This window comes from Apostichopus japonicus, chromosome 4 (assembly GCF_037975245.1).
Source record: "Apostichopus japonicus isolate 1M-3 chromosome 4, ASM3797524v1, whole genome shotgun sequence".
Lineage (NCBI taxonomy): Eukaryota > Metazoa > Echinodermata > Holothuroidea > Aspidochirotida > Stichopodidae > Apostichopus > Apostichopus japonicus.
In genome coordinates this window covers 15361638-15380388 of record NC_092564.1, presented here as the reverse complement: position 1 = coordinate 15380388, position 18751 = coordinate 15361638, and the positions used below count along the sequence as shown (strand labels likewise).

General features: G+C 36.1%; 1 protein-coding gene across 3 annotated transcripts in view; it reads right to left on the bottom strand.

Annotated features, from left to right (window-relative positions):
• Positions 1 to 18751, bottom strand: part of LOC139966567 (semaphorin-5A-like) — a 142319-nt gene that overhangs the window by 31655 nt on the left and 91913 nt on the right. For all 3 annotated transcript variants that reach the window (XM_071969734.1, XM_071969735.1, XM_071969736.1), the window contains exon 9: positions 6842 to 6874. In XM_071969734.1, the coding sequence (XP_071825835.1) occupies positions 6842 to 6874 (33 nt within the window). The remainder of the gene's footprint in view (positions 1 to 6841; positions 6875 to 18751) is intronic.

Sequence of the window (18751 nt, the reverse complement as noted above, 5' to 3'; positions counted from 1 at the left end):
ACATGAAGTCACTTAGAGGCAGATGCTCAGCAGTTACTTAACAGGATCATGTGATATTCCTTATTAAAGGTAAATTTCTATGAAACAATACAATTCGGTCGTTGACAATATTTGACTGAGATCATATCGTTCTCAAACACCCTTCTGATTATTGATTAACTACTACTCAGTGAATATCCTGCAATCCACTGTGATAAAATAAACATAGAATCACACATATATATATTCTAAATAAAATAAATCTGTTAGCAAACTGCTTATCCACTAGAGAGCCTGTGTAGGAGAATGTGTAAAAGTAAGTTAGGCCAACTTACTTTTACACATATATATATTTTGTGAAAGGAAAACACAAATTCTATGAATATATTAACAATTTTAATCTCTGATGACAGACAGCATAAATTGTTAAAAAGGTCAATGGATTCTACATAACAATCACCACCCCAGGCTGTGTTTAAGTGCAAATATTTGACTTTCTAGCATATGTAGGGGCATATAACTTGTTTAATAATTAATACAGCTATTACATTATTTAGAATAAGAATACTGGTTATGCACCATGTAGTCAACCTTTCACAAAATCAAGGTTTGGGACATTTAACTCATGTTCTTTTATTTCTTATTATTGAAGTATAAAATTTACGGTATTCTATAAACAGCTGGAAAATGGAGGGTTACTTTACTGGTGTTCAATGGAAATGGAAGTTACCTTAAGATCTTGACATGGAATGAGTATCAAATGGTTACTAAGGCTACCCTCTCCTGGAATAACATGGGATCATAAATCAAACTTTTTGCAATCATCTTTCTTTCTTTTTTTTAAAATAATACTTCTGGAGTCACTGCAGTATGTTAGGGTTGACTTTTATCATCTTTTGGGGAAAAAAATGTCAATGGACTATTTTCAGTCCATATTTTACTACAACCCCTCACAGCCTTCACAGACCAGTGGCTAATAACCTACACTTTTAATGGTGTAATAATATGACATGGCTTCCAAAACCTTTCGGGCATCTACAAATTCCCTCAGGTTTATATACTGCATTTTGGGTTCCCACCCTCCATTCAAATGTCAAAACTACTCACAATACAACAAATGGCAGATCTGTGATTAGGGCCTAGGTATTTTGTCACTGACAGTTACCTATTCTCTCTGAATAAACATTGATTTATGAAGGACAAACTATAAAATATGAGATTCTCAAAATCCCACAACTGAAATTTGCAAGCCTAATATGAAAGAACTATTTGTGATGCAATGCTACCAAAATAAAAATTCCTGTCTTCCAGTTACAGTTTTTATTATGTTTTCATTCTCAATTCTCCTTGACAACCATGAAAATGAGTTTGACATGTTTAAAGGCTCCTTTTTGCAATTATTCACAAGACAGTGAGAGGGAGACTGCACTAAAGGGAGCAAAATGGACAATATAATATTCCATGTTTATAATTCCTTTAAATCCCCCCCCCCCCCCCTCCCTCTCACCCTTCCACTATACAAAACCAACTTTTGGAAATCAACACCGAAAGTGATCATTTAATGCCAGGCTGTTATCTACAACGATTGTTCATGTATAAGATCAATGACTTTCATCCATACTTACAGATAGTTGTACTAAGACCTACTACATAATCTTTGCTAAAAGACATTTATGATCAACTCTTCCTTGTTCGATCACTTCACATCCCGCTTCTCCAACCACCTGATTTGCCCCTCATTGAAAGAAGTTGTTTGGTCATCATGGTTTACCAAGTATGATTCAAATAATTGATTACACTATTTAGTATTTACACACTCCTACCTTTTTTTCCCTCATCAAATGTATATTTTATATACAAGTGATCAAAATGATTAATTTGATTGACAACATATTTAAAGCAGCATTTGAGTTTTTAGAATTTTTCCAAACATATGAGTATATTTCTTGAAATAAGACATTTTTGCATACAACAAAACTATTGGCATCCTTTCTAGATGTTTCATCACAATATGAAATGAATGTTCTTGAGTGATTAATTAATGAATTTGATTCAATCCTCAAGAATTCATCAACTGGACACTTTTATAGTGTATATAAAAACACATGTAAGAAAGAAAAACTTTCTACTTTTCTTTTGAACACTAGTCTAAATGTAACTTGACTAGACAAAACTTATGGATGAATTGACTTTGTTATAGGATTTTAGTATGGACTTTATTGAAATATTTATCAATTTCAACTCTGCTTTATAAAGTTTATAGTGGCCAAATTCAATTCTTTTGACCTCTACTTTTCTATTTGAAATGACACTTGACAGATCCCTGTAAGGTACGTCATTAGATTTTAGCACTCAACAGCATCAAATCATTCCATTTATCAAAGGTCACTGTTCAATCTGCAACATACAAACCATTACATCAGATTTTAAAAAAAATTGTTTAAGCTGAACAGCATTGGACTCCTTCTCTCCAACCACATCCCCTCACCCCATCCTCCACCCCCTCCTTGTATTCAATATTATCCTTAGTCAAGACTTTGTGATCACAGTTAGACTGTTCAGAACCCCTCCCTCCTACACTGAACCTGTAAATCATTTACACTTGTACTGCCGATGGCTGTTGAACTCTGGAAAATGTCACCCTAGTTCCCCTGAAGAGCTAAGCAATCAAATACAATGTATCATAATAGCAACACAGGATACATAACATGTGTAATATAAATGCAGCAAATCTTTTATCAGTCTTTTCTTTATGTGTTTCTTTTCTTTTTCTCTCCCCCCCCCCCCTCTTCATTCATCTATTGATTGGTAGAGCATTAGCTCCATGTTGTGAAAAGTGTATGTTAAAAGATCCAAGAGACTTGTTTCTAATGTTATTTGTTTTATAAAATGCCAGAGACATATTACTTTGGGAGGAAGATCAAATTTCAGTCACAAAAAACTCTCCAGAGTGTGTGCCAGTCAAACATAGACCTAGTTTGCTAAATTTCCAAGTTGGCCTTAAATTACCTGTAGAGGCCATACTGTTTTATATTGACACTATAGCTGTTCGAAATATATTACAAATTGACATATTATCTAGTGAATATGATCGTAAATGATGAGATTGAAAATGGCAGGATGTAGGATGAATACATGGGAGGGGAGAGGAGGGGGTGGGGAGGGATAAACAGACAATAAGATAAGAAAACAGTAGGAGGACATATCACACATAAATGTTTTGTTTAACTTTCAAGCATTTCTCTGAATACTGTGATCAGTTATGAAGGTAGTATTACTACCACAAGTGAAATTGCCTCTAGTACAAGAGTAACTCAAACGAGATTACGTTCCATGCCCGATACTAGCGAGGGTAACGTAATGTGACATATGAAGGCACCTAATTGAAAGTTGATATGTAAATGATGCAATGAAAATACGCCCGCTGTTGTTTTCCTGTGCGTTTTATCGATCGGTTCTAGGGTTGGGAGTTTATAATTTCTTGACCAGTGTGGCGGGCATAGCTGTAAATCAGTGGTCGATATCGTACAACGCTGGCCGGCTGTCAGCTATAGGTACTCTGGTTGCTTTGCTGATTGCTAGGCATTTCATAGAGCAGGTTTATCAAGCTGCAACTGGAGCATGTGATTGCAGGTGAAAAGATATCCTCTTTGAATATTGGCCGGATAAACGGGAGAGGGGAGAATGATCGACAGACAAGACAGGAAACTACAGAGCCATATATTCATTGCATCATTTACATGTCAACTTTCAATAGAGGTCACAGCGTGTTACCCTTGCTAGTGATATATGGGAGGGTGTGTTGTAGATAGGGTAGAGGATAGGGGTGAGAATCAGGAAGGGAGAGAGAGGATGAGTTTCTTATAATCCCTGAATTTCTGGAAAATAGCCAGAATATAGAGCAAAACAATAACGGGACGTATGGAAGCTCCAAGTTGTCAACGCTTTATAGTGACACAAACAGAAGTCTGAAGGTTTGACCACATTCACATATACTTAATAAACCTTGGTTTTATGTTGCTGTTAAAGATCAGGATTGGGGGATTTCTTAGCCTGCATGATTCTAAACTGACCTGCAAAGCATTACAGATCAGTGTTTAGCACATGAGTTAGTTATGTTGTAACCGTTTAAATTAAACCATTTTTAGATTGAACATGAAAATTTTCCATCCATGCCCATTTCATTTCCTGAATCGAGTTGCATTTTGGAATAATTTTCAAAATATGTTGATTGTGGTGGCTCCATGGTTTGTTAATCGAGGGGGCATATAATTTCTACTAAAGTAGATAACCGCCGCGTGTCTGAACCCTGAAAGATTAATCCATATCAAACGGAGCAATGATAGAATTAATCACTCACTACAGGGGGTCCTTTGAACCAAAATTGCTTAAATGGTCTGATAAATTGCAAATCATGTTTGAAGAATATGAATCGTTATTTTTTAAGAAACGTTGCCGAGCGCTGCCAGTCAAACCTACGACGATGTTCTCTTTACGATCCAGCACGTAGTCATAGGGAGCATCCTCCTGTGTTCATCCTTGACCAGAAGAGCTTGGAGCAACTAACTCTATTTTTGAGGCAGTAGGTGATTTGGTCAAGTTTCCCTCAAGGATATCAAGGTCAATGATTCTCCCCCTTTTGTCCTGACAAGATTTATCTTCAATTTCATGGTTTGGAGATCCAATGTCATACCAATCTGTCAGATATTGATTTAATAACTGTGCTAAAATCTAAAAGCATGTCACCTTGATCCTGAGCTACATGTCCAATACCCTAAAGGCTCTGTTTACCAAACTCATCATCAATCAACAATCAATCTGGATTCACCTTCTACAAAACCACAGTAAGATTTCAGAACAATTTTTTTTTCTGGTTTTTTGCAGGACATTTTCATGCCAACTATTGTTATTGAAGAGAAAACTTTCACTGTAGATATTATCATCTTCAAAAAGTGGCTTTAAAGGTCATCAAATTGACCTCAAATTTTATTTAGAGTGCTATAAAACATTGCTAGAATTTTTCAAAAGTACTTTCCTTGAGGTGATGATGCTTCATATATTACTCCCAGCATTAAGGATTGTTGGAATAAACAATAAAATATCCAGCCAGTTTGGACAGTTTTCTAATGCTAGTACCACTCTAAACTGTACTTCCAAGTCATGCTTCCAAAGCACTCGCATTGGCAGTACAAACAGTTCCTAACCTTTCTCTGATTCTAATGATAATACCTCTCTAAACTGTACTTCCATGTCATGCTTCCAAAGCACTCGTATGGGCAGTACAAACAGTTCCCAAACTTGATTTGATAGAAACATGATATTCATACTGCTCATACTGACACCTTGAAGCGGAAAATGAAAGTACAGTGTAGAAAAACTTGTCCCAACTGGGTGAAATATCTCAGTATGGATGACTACTTGTTTGAGTGGTGGCAGTAATATGAATGCTTTTGCAAATGTGAGCATGGGTGGTCATTTATCTAGCTTTTCTAGCAGATTTGGACGCAATACTGATGACCTTTAAACTTGAATGAAGCTGCTGAAATCTAGTTTGTGTCTTTATGAACAGCTACCAGTCTTTTATCAACTAGTATATATTCACAAGGTGCACACATTCCTGCAGAGCAAATACATCAGAGATGCAGTTGGAATGTTATGTAATATTAATAATACTTTACACTAGTTTTGTTAAAAACCTAGGAACCTCCAACAGACCTCTTGCAAAACAATGCCTGGGAAAAAATCTCAAAACGTATGTGATGAAATTTATTGAATATTTTTGTTGTTTCTTAAATGTATGTACACATATGAGAGAAGCTGAGAGGGACTGATTTCCCCAAAGGATGTGATGGATAGGCCCTCGCTGTGGTGTCAAATGAGCTAACCCAGTCTTCAGCTGTGCTTATGTCAACAGCGGACTGAATTTTCCAAAACATGAATGACTCCATTTCATTTTTTTTTCTTTTTTACTCTGCAACAGTAGCTGTCATGGCTCTTTCCTCAGGAAACAATTTCGCACCTGTTTTGCACGCTTCTATTGTTCTAATGTTTCTTCCAAATTTGAAAACAACATAAACTCTGCATAAAAGTTAAAAACAAATCATGCACATATTTGAGTCCTGCTTTTGTGAGCTGCCCCTAACCTTCACCCCCCCCCCAACCCAGTTGTTTTTCATCTATGAACCACCTAACTTTAAAGTTGAACTGAAATCTTTGTTAGACTAAAACGGATGGATATTCAGTTCAAAAACTTTCAGGTGAATGAGATACACGAGTATGCCGGTGTTGTAAAGATGCGGAGAACCCCTATGTAACTTTACTCAGGGTGATGATGAAAAGGTCTACGACTTTCCACAGCTTCAGCGAGCTCTCAATGAATGCTTTCATAGTATTCTTAGTGTTCAGAGTGTTCTCTTCTTCCTCCTAGAAGTCAGGAACGTCTCCGGTTTTCACTTTCCACTTGCTTCCTTGGTTTCCGGTTGGTTTCTGAACAAACCCTTACAGTCGGTAATAAAAACAGCTACCCCGTTCCCTTTAATCCTCTCTTTGTCCCTCCACTGTTTATCTCCTACCTCTCCTTTTCCCCTGTTGCTTCTTCTCTCCATCCCTTGTCTACTAATCCCCTTACATCTATCTCTTTGTGTTCACCATGCTCATTAACCTGTCTGTATTCTGTGCATGTTTTTGTCCTTTCTGTTACTGTTACTTGTCATTCAGCCTCTGAAGATCCTGCTAGGATCGAAACGTCAGGCCAACTTACTTTTACACAATAAAAATAGCAATAAATTATTTATTAGCTAGTAATTTTTATTTATTTTATTATTCTTTACTACAAGGAAAAAAAACAGAGGTTAAACCTTACCTTACATACTCTGGCGACTCGAGAATAAATTACCTACGAAAGAAAAAGAAGAAGAGAAACATAAATAATCAAACAGTTGTTGCTGCTGCTGTGTATTAATACACAAAAAAACAAACAATTTTAAATTTAATTCTCACATTCAAAGTGACACAAAACATACACATATATTTATATAACATAGTATTTCTTCAATCCTATCAATTCTTTTTGAAAAATTCCTTAAAATACAAATTTCTGGAAGTCATGAATAGGAAGGGAAAAGGTCCAGGTGGGGATACAGGAGGGAGGGGAATGTGGGTTGAACTCTCCATCAAATATTTCTTTTTGTTTCTTCATCAGGGGCCCACACATTGGCCCACCATGATAAATAAACATTACGAGCAGGATATTGGTATCGAGAATGCACTAGTGCACAGTGATATTTAATAATTTAGTTGACAAATAAGTTGTCCTCTGTTTGATTTCCCAAACAGGAACTATGGACTCACCCTTACCAACCTTGCAAACTTGTGAGGGGGACTGCGGATTGCAGAGTCGGCAATGACTATAACGCAGATAGCAAAGTCGGTAATTACTATTACAGTTAGATTTGTCCAACAGGGCAGCATACAGTAACGTTGTACTCAAAGCCAAAGCCAAAGTGAATTAATCAGGTCACACATCAGGAGTCTGTGCATGCTAAGTTATTCACTACCGCCCTCACTCTTTCCAGGAAACATTTCATACTGTAGTTTTTCTTTTTCAGGTGAAGAGCAGGGAGCCATTGCTTGTAGTTTGTATGATGTAGTTTGTGGATGATATCATCTTAAAAGTTTCTATAATTAAGCCGCATTTTAATGAACGTCTCGCTTAATATGTCAGCTGCACAGATCACAAACAATTAAAGTTGATTGGAAATCCAATACTGTGTAATCTAATATGTACTGCGTTTCTCAGTTTACACGATTCTGATACCATCCGCAAAGCCATCGCTGATTATCTTCCCTGTTAATTGGATTTGCCAAGATCTCACGACCAAAATGTGATTTCATTTGGATTCATCAAAAGGAAAATTCTTTGCCTAGCAACCAAACACAAACCTACAATTTAAAAAAAAGGTACCGGTACACAGTCGCATTCGATACCTCCAGGGAATGGATACGATTAATGCAAACCCTTATCAATCAATGATTGCATTTATTAAATTTATCGTCACATGAAGTGGGAGGCAGTAACAGAGGAGAAGGAGAACAGAGAACAGGGATGCATGACGCAGCTGACAATTTGATCAACTTGAAAAAAGGAAAAATAAATATTGTGAAGTTTACAAATTTAGAGAGCAGATAAGAATGAGGCTACAGGTTGATTTTATATTTTAAAGGAGATCCTCGGACCCAGCTTACAACACTATTAAGTCTCTTTTCCATGTTACATTTGATATTCATCAGAATTTGCATCTAATGCATATGTGCAAGAGAAGACTTGAGTAAGTCTAAAATTGACTTTTCAGAGTAAGAACCAATTAATGTAAGACTTTGTGCCCTTTTTGTATCATAGTAAACCATCATTTTAGAGCCTTAACAGCAACATTTTAGTGATTTACTATGTTTTAAAGCTGAATATATTGAAAAACTAGAAGAACTTAATATCTTGGACTAAAACATATCCAGACTAGAATTCTAACTAAAGTCACCCATTAAATTTTGAGGTCACTCTGGTAGCCTGTAGGTCTTGAACCTCCCATTTCCAGGGCAAGGAAGATATCATCACGGCGATAAAATGTCCCAAAACAATGGTAAATTATTATCTTTTTTACAGTGACCACAGATCCTTTTGTTTATTATTCTGGTATTTTAGTAAGAAAAAAAGCAAGTCATAAATAATACCTCCCAGTCCAATTTTTCTTAAAAACTTGCAATCTTCATGGTCACTTAGATCCATGTAAACCTATGCATGCTCTGATTTCACTGATCAAAGATGAAACAAAGCTGGTTTGCAAAAACTGAGCAGTTTCAGGCACACAAAAAAAATCAAGTTTTAAGTGAAAGTGGTTGTGGTGAAAGGTCTGATAAGCATACATCAACAAAGTTATCTTGAAAATTTAAAGGTTTTCTAGGACTTTCCATGGAGATAAAGAATATATATCATCACCAGATAAATCCCATACTAACTTTCTGGTATTTGGGATTATAACCAAAATATAACACCCTTTTAACATATTTTGCAAGACCAAAACCAGCCATGATGATAGTTCAATTTACACAAAAAATGTTAATTTATATTGTCAGTATGTCTGGATGAATACTCTCTTTTCTACATTGCTAAGGGACACAGTCTGTAAAATCAAAGTGAAGATACAGGGAAAGGGGGGGGGGGGTGGGGGAGGGTATAGGTGCCATGAACTGACTTTTTTATTGCAAAGTTTGGAAAATTTCAGTAGGATTGATATACTACTTTAGGTTGTTACCTTGTTTCTACTACCTTGAAATGATATTACAAAACAACATCCACGCATAAAGTACATCCATGTAACTTAATTTTACTTTTACACATCCATTTATCTTGTCAGACAATTTAAGTATTTTCTGCATCCTTCAGGATATATCATGTGCAACTTAATTTTACACGGAGCAAAGTTTTCAATCTACCTGGTTCTAGGTCAAATGGCTGATACCGAACAGCAATGCATAAATTGATGCTGGATTCGTTGCTTGAAAAGCTGTGGTATTTGCCCCTAAACAATGAAAATTAAGAGATGAAATTCCTTCGGAATCATGTTTTTCATTTCCATTAGTAGGAAGAGACACCAATCTCCCCTCCCTCGCCACTTCTACTGGCCCCATCTCCATCTCCTCATCTAGACTTTGACTTCCTGCATCCCAAAAGTGTCTTCTCTCATAACTCTCATAAATTCCCTCAAGTAATAAGCATGTAGATTTAAAAATCCCCTTCCATAATATTTCTCTACCCTTACCCAAATATATATATATATATATATTCCTAGCCTTGAGTGTCTCTTTGAAATTTGAGAAACATTTCCGCAAAAATGACAACTTAAGTAGTTAATGCCCGTCTTCGATGCTAGCCAGCGTTGAGATTCACAGACTTTGATTAAAATGACTGAATTGTGATTTTTTTAAAAATTCTGTTTACAGAGTAAATGTAGCACATCAAGCGCCCGTGCTCCATTTTGTTGATGTTTCTGAGCCTTATCTGTAAGTATCAGCTGATTTGATAAGGATTCATTTCAATCATTGCAGATCTTTCATTAAGTCCTAGCTACTTTAATGGAACAACTTTTCCAGAAATCCAGCAAACTTATTTTGATTTACTGAAAGTGAATTTTTTCAATTTTACATCTTAATGCAAGATCAAGGATTCAATTTCATGGTGATGATGATGGAATGGTCATATACCTGGAGAATTTTTTCTTTAAAGGGACTATATGGGAGACATAAGAACTGCTAGATTTGCTGAATTGAATACAAAGTTTCAATAAATGTACAGAACACTTTTCAACCTTGATTATTGACAAGTTTTGTAATAGCCACTGGTCTGGTATTCATAATTTTGTACCAATCTTGAAGTTTTTATGGCAACATTAAAAGCTGAGTTAGTCAGCCTTCACCGAATTTGATACCATTGAGCTAAACTTCTTCTTTGCTTGAATTTACAGTCCCTTTAAAGAGAAGCCTGCAATGGATTTCCCAAAAAGGAAGAACCATAGTGCAGAAGTCTTAAAAGTTGTAAATCATTTCAGAGGCAATCTTGGTCATAGCAGAAGAGTTTTTAGAAGTTAACATAATATCCTCCTTTCTTTTCTTTTCTCTTTCTTCTTGGTGAAGGTAGCATTGCCAGGTCTCTCAAACTTCAATATGATAAAGTTCTACTCAAGGGGCCAAGCTAGGGCACCATACTCTGTTGAAGACCATGGTCTGTTTAGATGGGACATTGCCATTAAAATATGTATATATTAGGGATCACTTGATTTCATTACCCCACCAAGCAAAACCTTTTTTAATATTTGGATAAATCCATCATTTGTCGACATTTTTGTAAGGTGAGAAGACACCTTGTGCAGTCTCATAGCGGTTGGTTGATGATATGAGATTGCTAGGTTATTTAGATTCCACAGAGCTTCCATATGAATTCATGGGAGAGATCCTCTAAGTGTTAACTTTGTATTTGTTACATTTTTTCACTATATTTCTTAAGTACCACTATGTTAATGTCATGGCTATAGAAATACCAGGGGCATTTGTCAAGGCTACAAAAGGCTTAGGTCTACAGAAAACTACCTGATAAATATATCACAGTTTGAAATATCAAAACTGTGAATATAATTCACTGGCCCCAGACTTTCTTGATTACATGGCAATTTCAGTTAACATGAAAAAGAGGTACTTTAAAATTGTCTAAATGTGACTGTTAGGCTTACAACCATGGCGTACAAGCTTTATATATTTTTTTTATAGTACAACAATTTTGAATTACCTGAAACAGGTACTTTGAGAATGGATGTGATTATTAGGCTGGAAAGGGCCTATATTAAAGATTTATATCCCTTAATTACATGACAACTTCAATTAATACTTGAAAAAGAGGTCTGTAGTGCTTTAGCCTAACCATTAGGATCGAAGCTTTATTTCCTTATTGTAAAACACCATTACATGAAGGAGAGGTCCCTTAATTAAGAGTGAATGTAACTGTTACATTTAAAGAGGCCTAAGCTTGATTTAATTATCATTACATAAAAATTACACCACTTGAAGGAGAGGTTCTTTAAGAGTAAGTTTTGTGATTGTGAGGTTTACAAATAAGCTTTATTGATTACTGCATGACTTCAATAAATGTTTGTGTTATAGGCTTACATGGACCTAAAGCTTCATTAGTTCATTACTTAAAGAGAGGTATGCCACGAGTAAATATATTGTTCAGCTGACCAATTAACGCATTACTGTAGATTTATTCTTCACTGCTATTACCAAGTTCATGACTCGAGGGTGTGGTCCTTTAAGTGCCAATGTGATTGTTAGGTTTTATAGGGGGACCCTAAATTTTATTTGCTTGTGGTTTGTGGTCAGCCTTAAATCATCCTTCCAATTTATCTTTAAATTCCCTTTCAACTCCCAGCCTCTGGTTAAGCTGACCAGCTAACCTGAAATGACCTTAACCCCGAGGGATGGCTTACTTTAAGATCATTTGTTAGAAGCCAGTACAGTATAAACTGTACATTTACTGGACTTGCAAGTTTGAGTATCTATAATAGCAGGGGTAATGAAGGATATAAACAGCTTGTAGTTTTGTTATTTGTTATAAATTAGCATGTGATTAATAATCATGCCAAATCACAAATCTGGGCAATAAATACAGTCTATATAAATTTGATAAGACAATAACATATATTACAGTGATAGATGGGAACAATCACTGGTACACAAAGTATAATACTTTGACAAGGAAAGGCAGACTAGGGTAAACAGCTAGGTCATAGTTTTTTGGGTGTAGTCTGCTGCTGGAAATGACTGACAGTTTTTGTAACTTCTGAGGGAGGGAAGAACAAATTTTTTGCTCACAGCTGCAGTTTGCGTTGAACTTGCCACAATCATTTGGTAAAGATGATATGCACCACCTCTGATAAAAAAAATTCTGAAAATATACCTCAAGTCCAACAATGCTGCATCCATCAGAAAGGTAACTTCCTAGGCTGACCTAAGATTTCTTAGAATAGTGGGACTAAGAGACAATTGACTATCAGTTGATATTGGAATTACTACCTTAAAAGCTATGCATTAACAGAAAATGTCTTACATATTGAAAATCATGAGACTGTCATTTGTACACATGTAAATACTTTTCTTTAAAAATCAATGTTTGACATCTTTCTCCTTTTTTCCATTTTGTTTAATTGTTCTTTTTAATTGTTCTCAATTTTCAAAAGTTCAAAGTTTCTCTTCATTTTGCATGTATTCACTTAGGAATATTGATCAAGCAAGGGCATCTGATTTACTGAGGTACAAGGAGGATAAAATCGAGGTCCCCAGTTGCACTCCATCCCTTCCACATTTATTACCAATTCAATCTGTTCTCTGCCTCCCATTGGATGATATGCATCCTACATCACTGGGAGTGGTGGAATAGAAGTGCTTCGTGTTGATTGGTTCTTTTATCTAAATGACCTTTGACCCTACACATGTAATCTAACCATCAAAGAGTTCACACAAGTACATCCTAACAAATATACTAATTACCTCTGAACTGAAGCGTGACACCTGTGACAGGTAGGTGACACAAGTTATAGTCTAATTGTCGTCCAACACTTAAGATTACATCACACCAAAATTACCCCTGTTTGGGTTTAAATTAGGTTGCACTTGGCCCACCCTGAGGCAATATTACAACACTTGTCCTGGAGGACAAAATTTGTACCAAACCAGTAGGGGGGGGGGGGTCCTACTATGTCTGACCACTGCTCACAACATAATATATATTCAGAAATACCGAACTGTGAACCTGAGCTAAACAATGACAGCAATGAAATAAAGTGCAAAAGAAAAGTAACTGTCAAACTTTGTTACCGAATTTGACGAGAAGCCATTCTGGGAACACACAAATCAAGAGAAGATGTAAACTATATCCACTTTTTAGCCTGTGGACATAAATTAAGTTGTTATGAACAGGAAGCTTTTTGTCCAGTTTTCAGCTGTAAAAGAAGGCTCTATTATTTCCTCAGCTTCTTATTTTTAGACTGGACGAAAAGGAAGCATTGGGAATTGGAAATATTTGTACAAGAACAACGAACTTTGGAAAATGGACTTTAATTTGATTCCAACACTGTCATAAATCCTCTCGGTACTCGGCTAACGAATACCGAGACGTCCCGTTGAGCGATGGTATTATTACAGGTGAATGAATCGTGAAATTATTCCAAAAGAGATCGATTTTACGATGACTATAGTTTTCAAAATAATAATTGGAAAGTTTGAAAAATAAAGTTATTTTTTCCCCATATTTGATAAGATCAAGGCAGAACACAGAAACAACACAATCTCTCAAGAGGCCACCGTGTGAAGATAAACAGCTAATCAATACTCCAACAAAACATTTAGCATACTTCAACAGGACCAACCAATCCGTTGCCACTTTGAATGTTACATCTAGGTCTCTGTTATCTATGTGATGAATAACTAATTTCAATATTAAAATACTTACTGCTTGTGCTATGGATAGCAGCTGGGTGTGTTTTAATGCTTAAAGATCATCACCATTCGTTCCCAAACTTAGCATGCTAAAAATTGCCAGAAGCTTTTCAAAATCACTTAACATGGAGATTCCGATTCTGCTCCTTTTTTTCCTAGCATATTTGGGGGCAAAACTAAGCCACCTGTATAAATGTGACTCCTGAACATACAACACATCAGTAGTTGGTTGCATGGTGACTGTTTTCCATGCAGAGTACTTACAGATGGTACTATCCAGAGGTTAACAAAGCAATTCTAAGTAACACCATACAATGGAAATATTTATTTAAATTTTCAATCAGAAAGAATATTTATTGTAAAATTCCTTGTCATTTTCTTAAATCTATTTCATTTTTGCCTCAATTGATTCCAACAAAGCAAAATCTCTTAATTCCTGAAAATTTGTCAAATTTTCAGCAGTTTCCATCCTTTTGACAACGCGTACTATTTTTCTCTGTAATTTTTCAATCTTTTTCTCAAAGGTTTTGGTTGTGTTTTCCTTTCCATGGGATAATGGTTTTGGTGGTGAATTTTGTCAGGGACAGGAAGGCTTATGACTCAATGATCTGTACACTGCAGTACATAAAGAAAGCATTGCAGATTGATTTTCCTTCTTTACATTTATATGTGTTTAGCTTTCGCTTGTGATTTCATGCAAGAACAGGAGACGACTCAATATCTCTCAAGGATTAATCAATATGGTATTGCATCACAGAGCATTGCAGTCAAGCATAACAATGAATACTTATATTCAGAAGACTTGATATGATTGCCATGAACCTAAAATGTCACCTTTTCAAAATCCCATGTGGCAAACTGATGTACCAACAGTGCAGGAAAAGAGAAAGAATGCATGGGGCCGACTTGGCAGTAGGGCCCGGTGAATAAAGAGTAAAGATCCTTAAAAGTATAAGTGTGGGGCTATAAAGACTGTAGGGCACAGTGACTGAAAAGATAGGTCCTTAAAAGACTATGAGTGTGGGGCCAAACTTGCCATAGAGCCTAATGAATAAGAAGGAAAGTTGCATACTAATTTTGTGGGAAGGTAACAGCTGTTGGGTCCAGTTAATGACAGGTATTAAAGGTGCATACTTTATGAGTGTGAGTGCCATATAAGTGGTAGGCCCTTGTGGATGAAAGGAAAAGCCATTATCCCAAACAAGATTAATCCAGACTACTGATGGTAATTGTGTGATGACTTGATAAGGAGTGATTGGGGGGGGGGGGCAGCTGGGATGTAGGAGGGTAAGAAGGTATTGTGCACTGATGGTTAAGTTATGATGACACATATGAATTGGTATGGATGATTAACATCTGTTGTGACATTAATGCAAAAACAAAATGCACAAACAACAAAATATTTTGTGTTCATGTATTTCAGTTGTGGGAGCTGCTACATTACGACTGCTTATTCTCAATCACTTCCAGTCCTATATAGGACTAACAAAAAGCCCAAAGTCATTCATTTTTGTATTTAGAGCTAGCATCACCCGTTCCCCTCCCCCCCCCCCCCCAAGAAAGAGTCATAAATATGACTAAGAAAGATACACAATTTTGCTAAATTACCAACCAATCAATATTCCTGTGTATGTTGGCCTAATTTCCAGTGGCAAACAGAAAGATGTTGGGTTTGAAAAGGCTTCCAGAAAATTATACTCACAAAGGAAATCTTTGAAACATGTTTTCTATTATACTAATTTTATCTTATCATCTCTTTCTTTTTCGAGAGGGGAGGGGGGGGGGGAGACAAATAATACAAAACACTTTTCTGTTTGTCTAGAATTTCTGTCACCTCAATTAACCTAAATGTGTTCAGAGTAAGCAAAGGGCAGGAAAAAAAACAAGCTGTTGACATTTATTGGGGAATTTGTGAAAAAAGAAATTGTCTGTCAGCCTGGAACCAGCATCTGTCAGTTTCTTGCTTTCCTTGGGCGTCATATTAACCCAATTATTTACCATTCCCTGATCAAGCTTGTGATCTTGTAAATAATTCCTTTTCATGTAAAAAAAAAAAAATCTTTATATATCTGTGATCATTATTCCGTTTATCATAGTCATGCTGAGTCAGCATGTAGTAAAATATCCAAATCCAGGAAAAGGAGACAACAACAAAATAGAGAGAAAAAAATGAGGGAGAGATGGAACAGTTTTGAAAAAAGAGACTGCAAAGTAGTTAAAGCTATATTTTAATGTATGTAGTAGTGTTCACTTACCCACAGCATGGTGGTGATACAAAGTGATTTAAGAAAGATAAGGTACCTGGCAACATTACCATTATTCACTGGTTAATTCAAAACATAAAAATCACAGCATGAACAACAAAATTTAGGTACGTTCAATTAAGTGAAATGGTTTGCTATCAAATAGAGACATCATTAGGCTACATTAAGGAAGGGGTGGTTCTGTTTGGTTTTTTTGGTTCTCTTTTCTAATTGTAAAGTTCTGTATTTTTTCAGGGAGTGTCACTACCAAACAAGCCCTATAGGGGTTTTTAGTACAATTCCTTTCACAAGTTTTGTTTCTTATCTCCATATATTTTTTACGTCATACTTATGTTGTGATAGATAAAAAAGAAATGAAATGAAAAATGAAATGAAACTTGGTTTTTTGTAAACTTTCTGTGCGGCATTTAACTGTTAATAACATAGATACTGCGAGTATAGTTAATACAAGCAGTTGTAAGCATATATATCCCTCAGTTAGATTACATATCCAATTATGTGTGAATATTACACGTTGAGAGCACATACTAAATGTAGATCTAACTAGAAAAGTAAACAGATCGATGCATGGTCTTAGAGTCAACAATATCACTATGACAAGATTTGATAACTGTTAATAACAGAGAAACTGGGAGTATAGTTAATCAAGCAGTTGTAAGCCTATAGACCCCTCAGATTACATATCCAATTATGTGTGGATATTACAGGTTGAGAGCACAAACTGAATGTCGCTGTAACTAGAAAAGTAAACAGATCGATGCATGGTCTAGACTTAACACTATCACTATCATTCGCATCAGTAAGATTTGATTGGTAAAACTTCTACTTCGCCACCTTCATTTTTATATTTGATTCTTCAAAATTCCAATCATAAATGTTAATTCTCTATTACCTATCTCGTACCAAGGCCTCCCTCCTTGCCGCCCATCCCAGCACCAATCTCTTTCAGCCTCTCCCAGCTGGGTAATCATGCAAACTTGCCACAAAATATTAAGACATTATAAAGCCCAGTTCTCATCAGAAACTTTGATTATTACACCATCTATCAGTCCTAGTCACTGGTTTACCCTAGAACAACCAGATCTTACCCTTTTTGGGTGTCCGAACAGCAAATGTGGTTGTCAGAAACAAATTGTAGCAAAATTAATAAAGAATGACCAATATTTACACTGTAGGAGAGATGTGTAGGTTTCGTGAATACAACACCAGTTTGGTGCTAGTACCCCCCTTAGAGTGAATCATATGCATACCACTATTTTTTGTTTAATTCAATATCTCCATAGTGATGGAGGGGGTGTGATACAAAAGTTTCATTTTGTCTATTTGGGAAAGGGGGATGAGGAGTTATTTAGTTAAAATCTAATCTGACTTTGATGTAATTGACTTCCAAAGCTGATTTTGTTAGTTGGCACAGAAAGTTGATTTTCCAGAATAAGCTTGACAGTCCTTCAAAGTCAATATGCCTGATTGCTTTAAGATGATGAAAGTTCTCCATCTATTCCTATTTCTCACTTCCATTGTAACCCTTTACATTAACAGCCACACAAATTTGTGAAGTTAACCTATTTTCTTCTTTTTCCATTTTTATTTCAACCAGTCAATAACCAGTGTTATTTTAACCCAGGTCTTGTGGCAGTCTCAGGCTCTCATATATTTGCCATCAGCTGTTTCATGTTGGTAAAGTTAATCTTCTGAGTATATTAAGCTGAAGTGAGTCTATGCTATCCCCCCCCCCCTACAGGTTGCTAAATTCTTCATCCTCCCACCCGATTTTTCATGTTCCTCCCACTCACAGAGCCTCCAGCCTCAAATTTCAATTCTATAATCAGTTAATCTTTATGTGTTAAAACTGACAGGAAATAATCTGTGTGCAATGAAGCCACCTACTGCCCTTGGCCTTTGGAGTGAATCTCTAAATAGTTGGGTTACAGTCCTAAAATAGGTCAGCATTCAACCAATGGATATCACTACCAGGACATCGTTGGGTCAGCTTTTCCTTCATTTTAAAGAAATGTGGGACATATAGGAAAGGTTATAAGTTACAACGATATGCCTCATAAAGCTTCATAAAGCACCAATTACCTTGTAGCAAAACTACTTTCACTGATGTCGCACGTTTTGGGGGAAATCATATCAATTTATGAATGTCATTAAAAGCCTCTGGCAAAGAACTGATTCAAATATTGCTTGTTCAAATTTGTGAGAGAAGAGGACATGAAAACACAAAACAAAAAACAAACAAAAAATAGTTTACAAATGGTACTATGAATGTATGACATTTCTGACCACCTTAGGTTAAGCAAAAAATTTGATATAAAAGTAAAAAGACCCTGACTTTTTTATCCTAGCAATCTCCCTGTCATGGAAATCCATCTCAAAATCAGTGCATGAGAACTGATACCCTGTAGGCGGCACGGGGGATCAGTGACCGCCAGCAGTTTAGGATGGTATCAAGGATTCAGAAATTA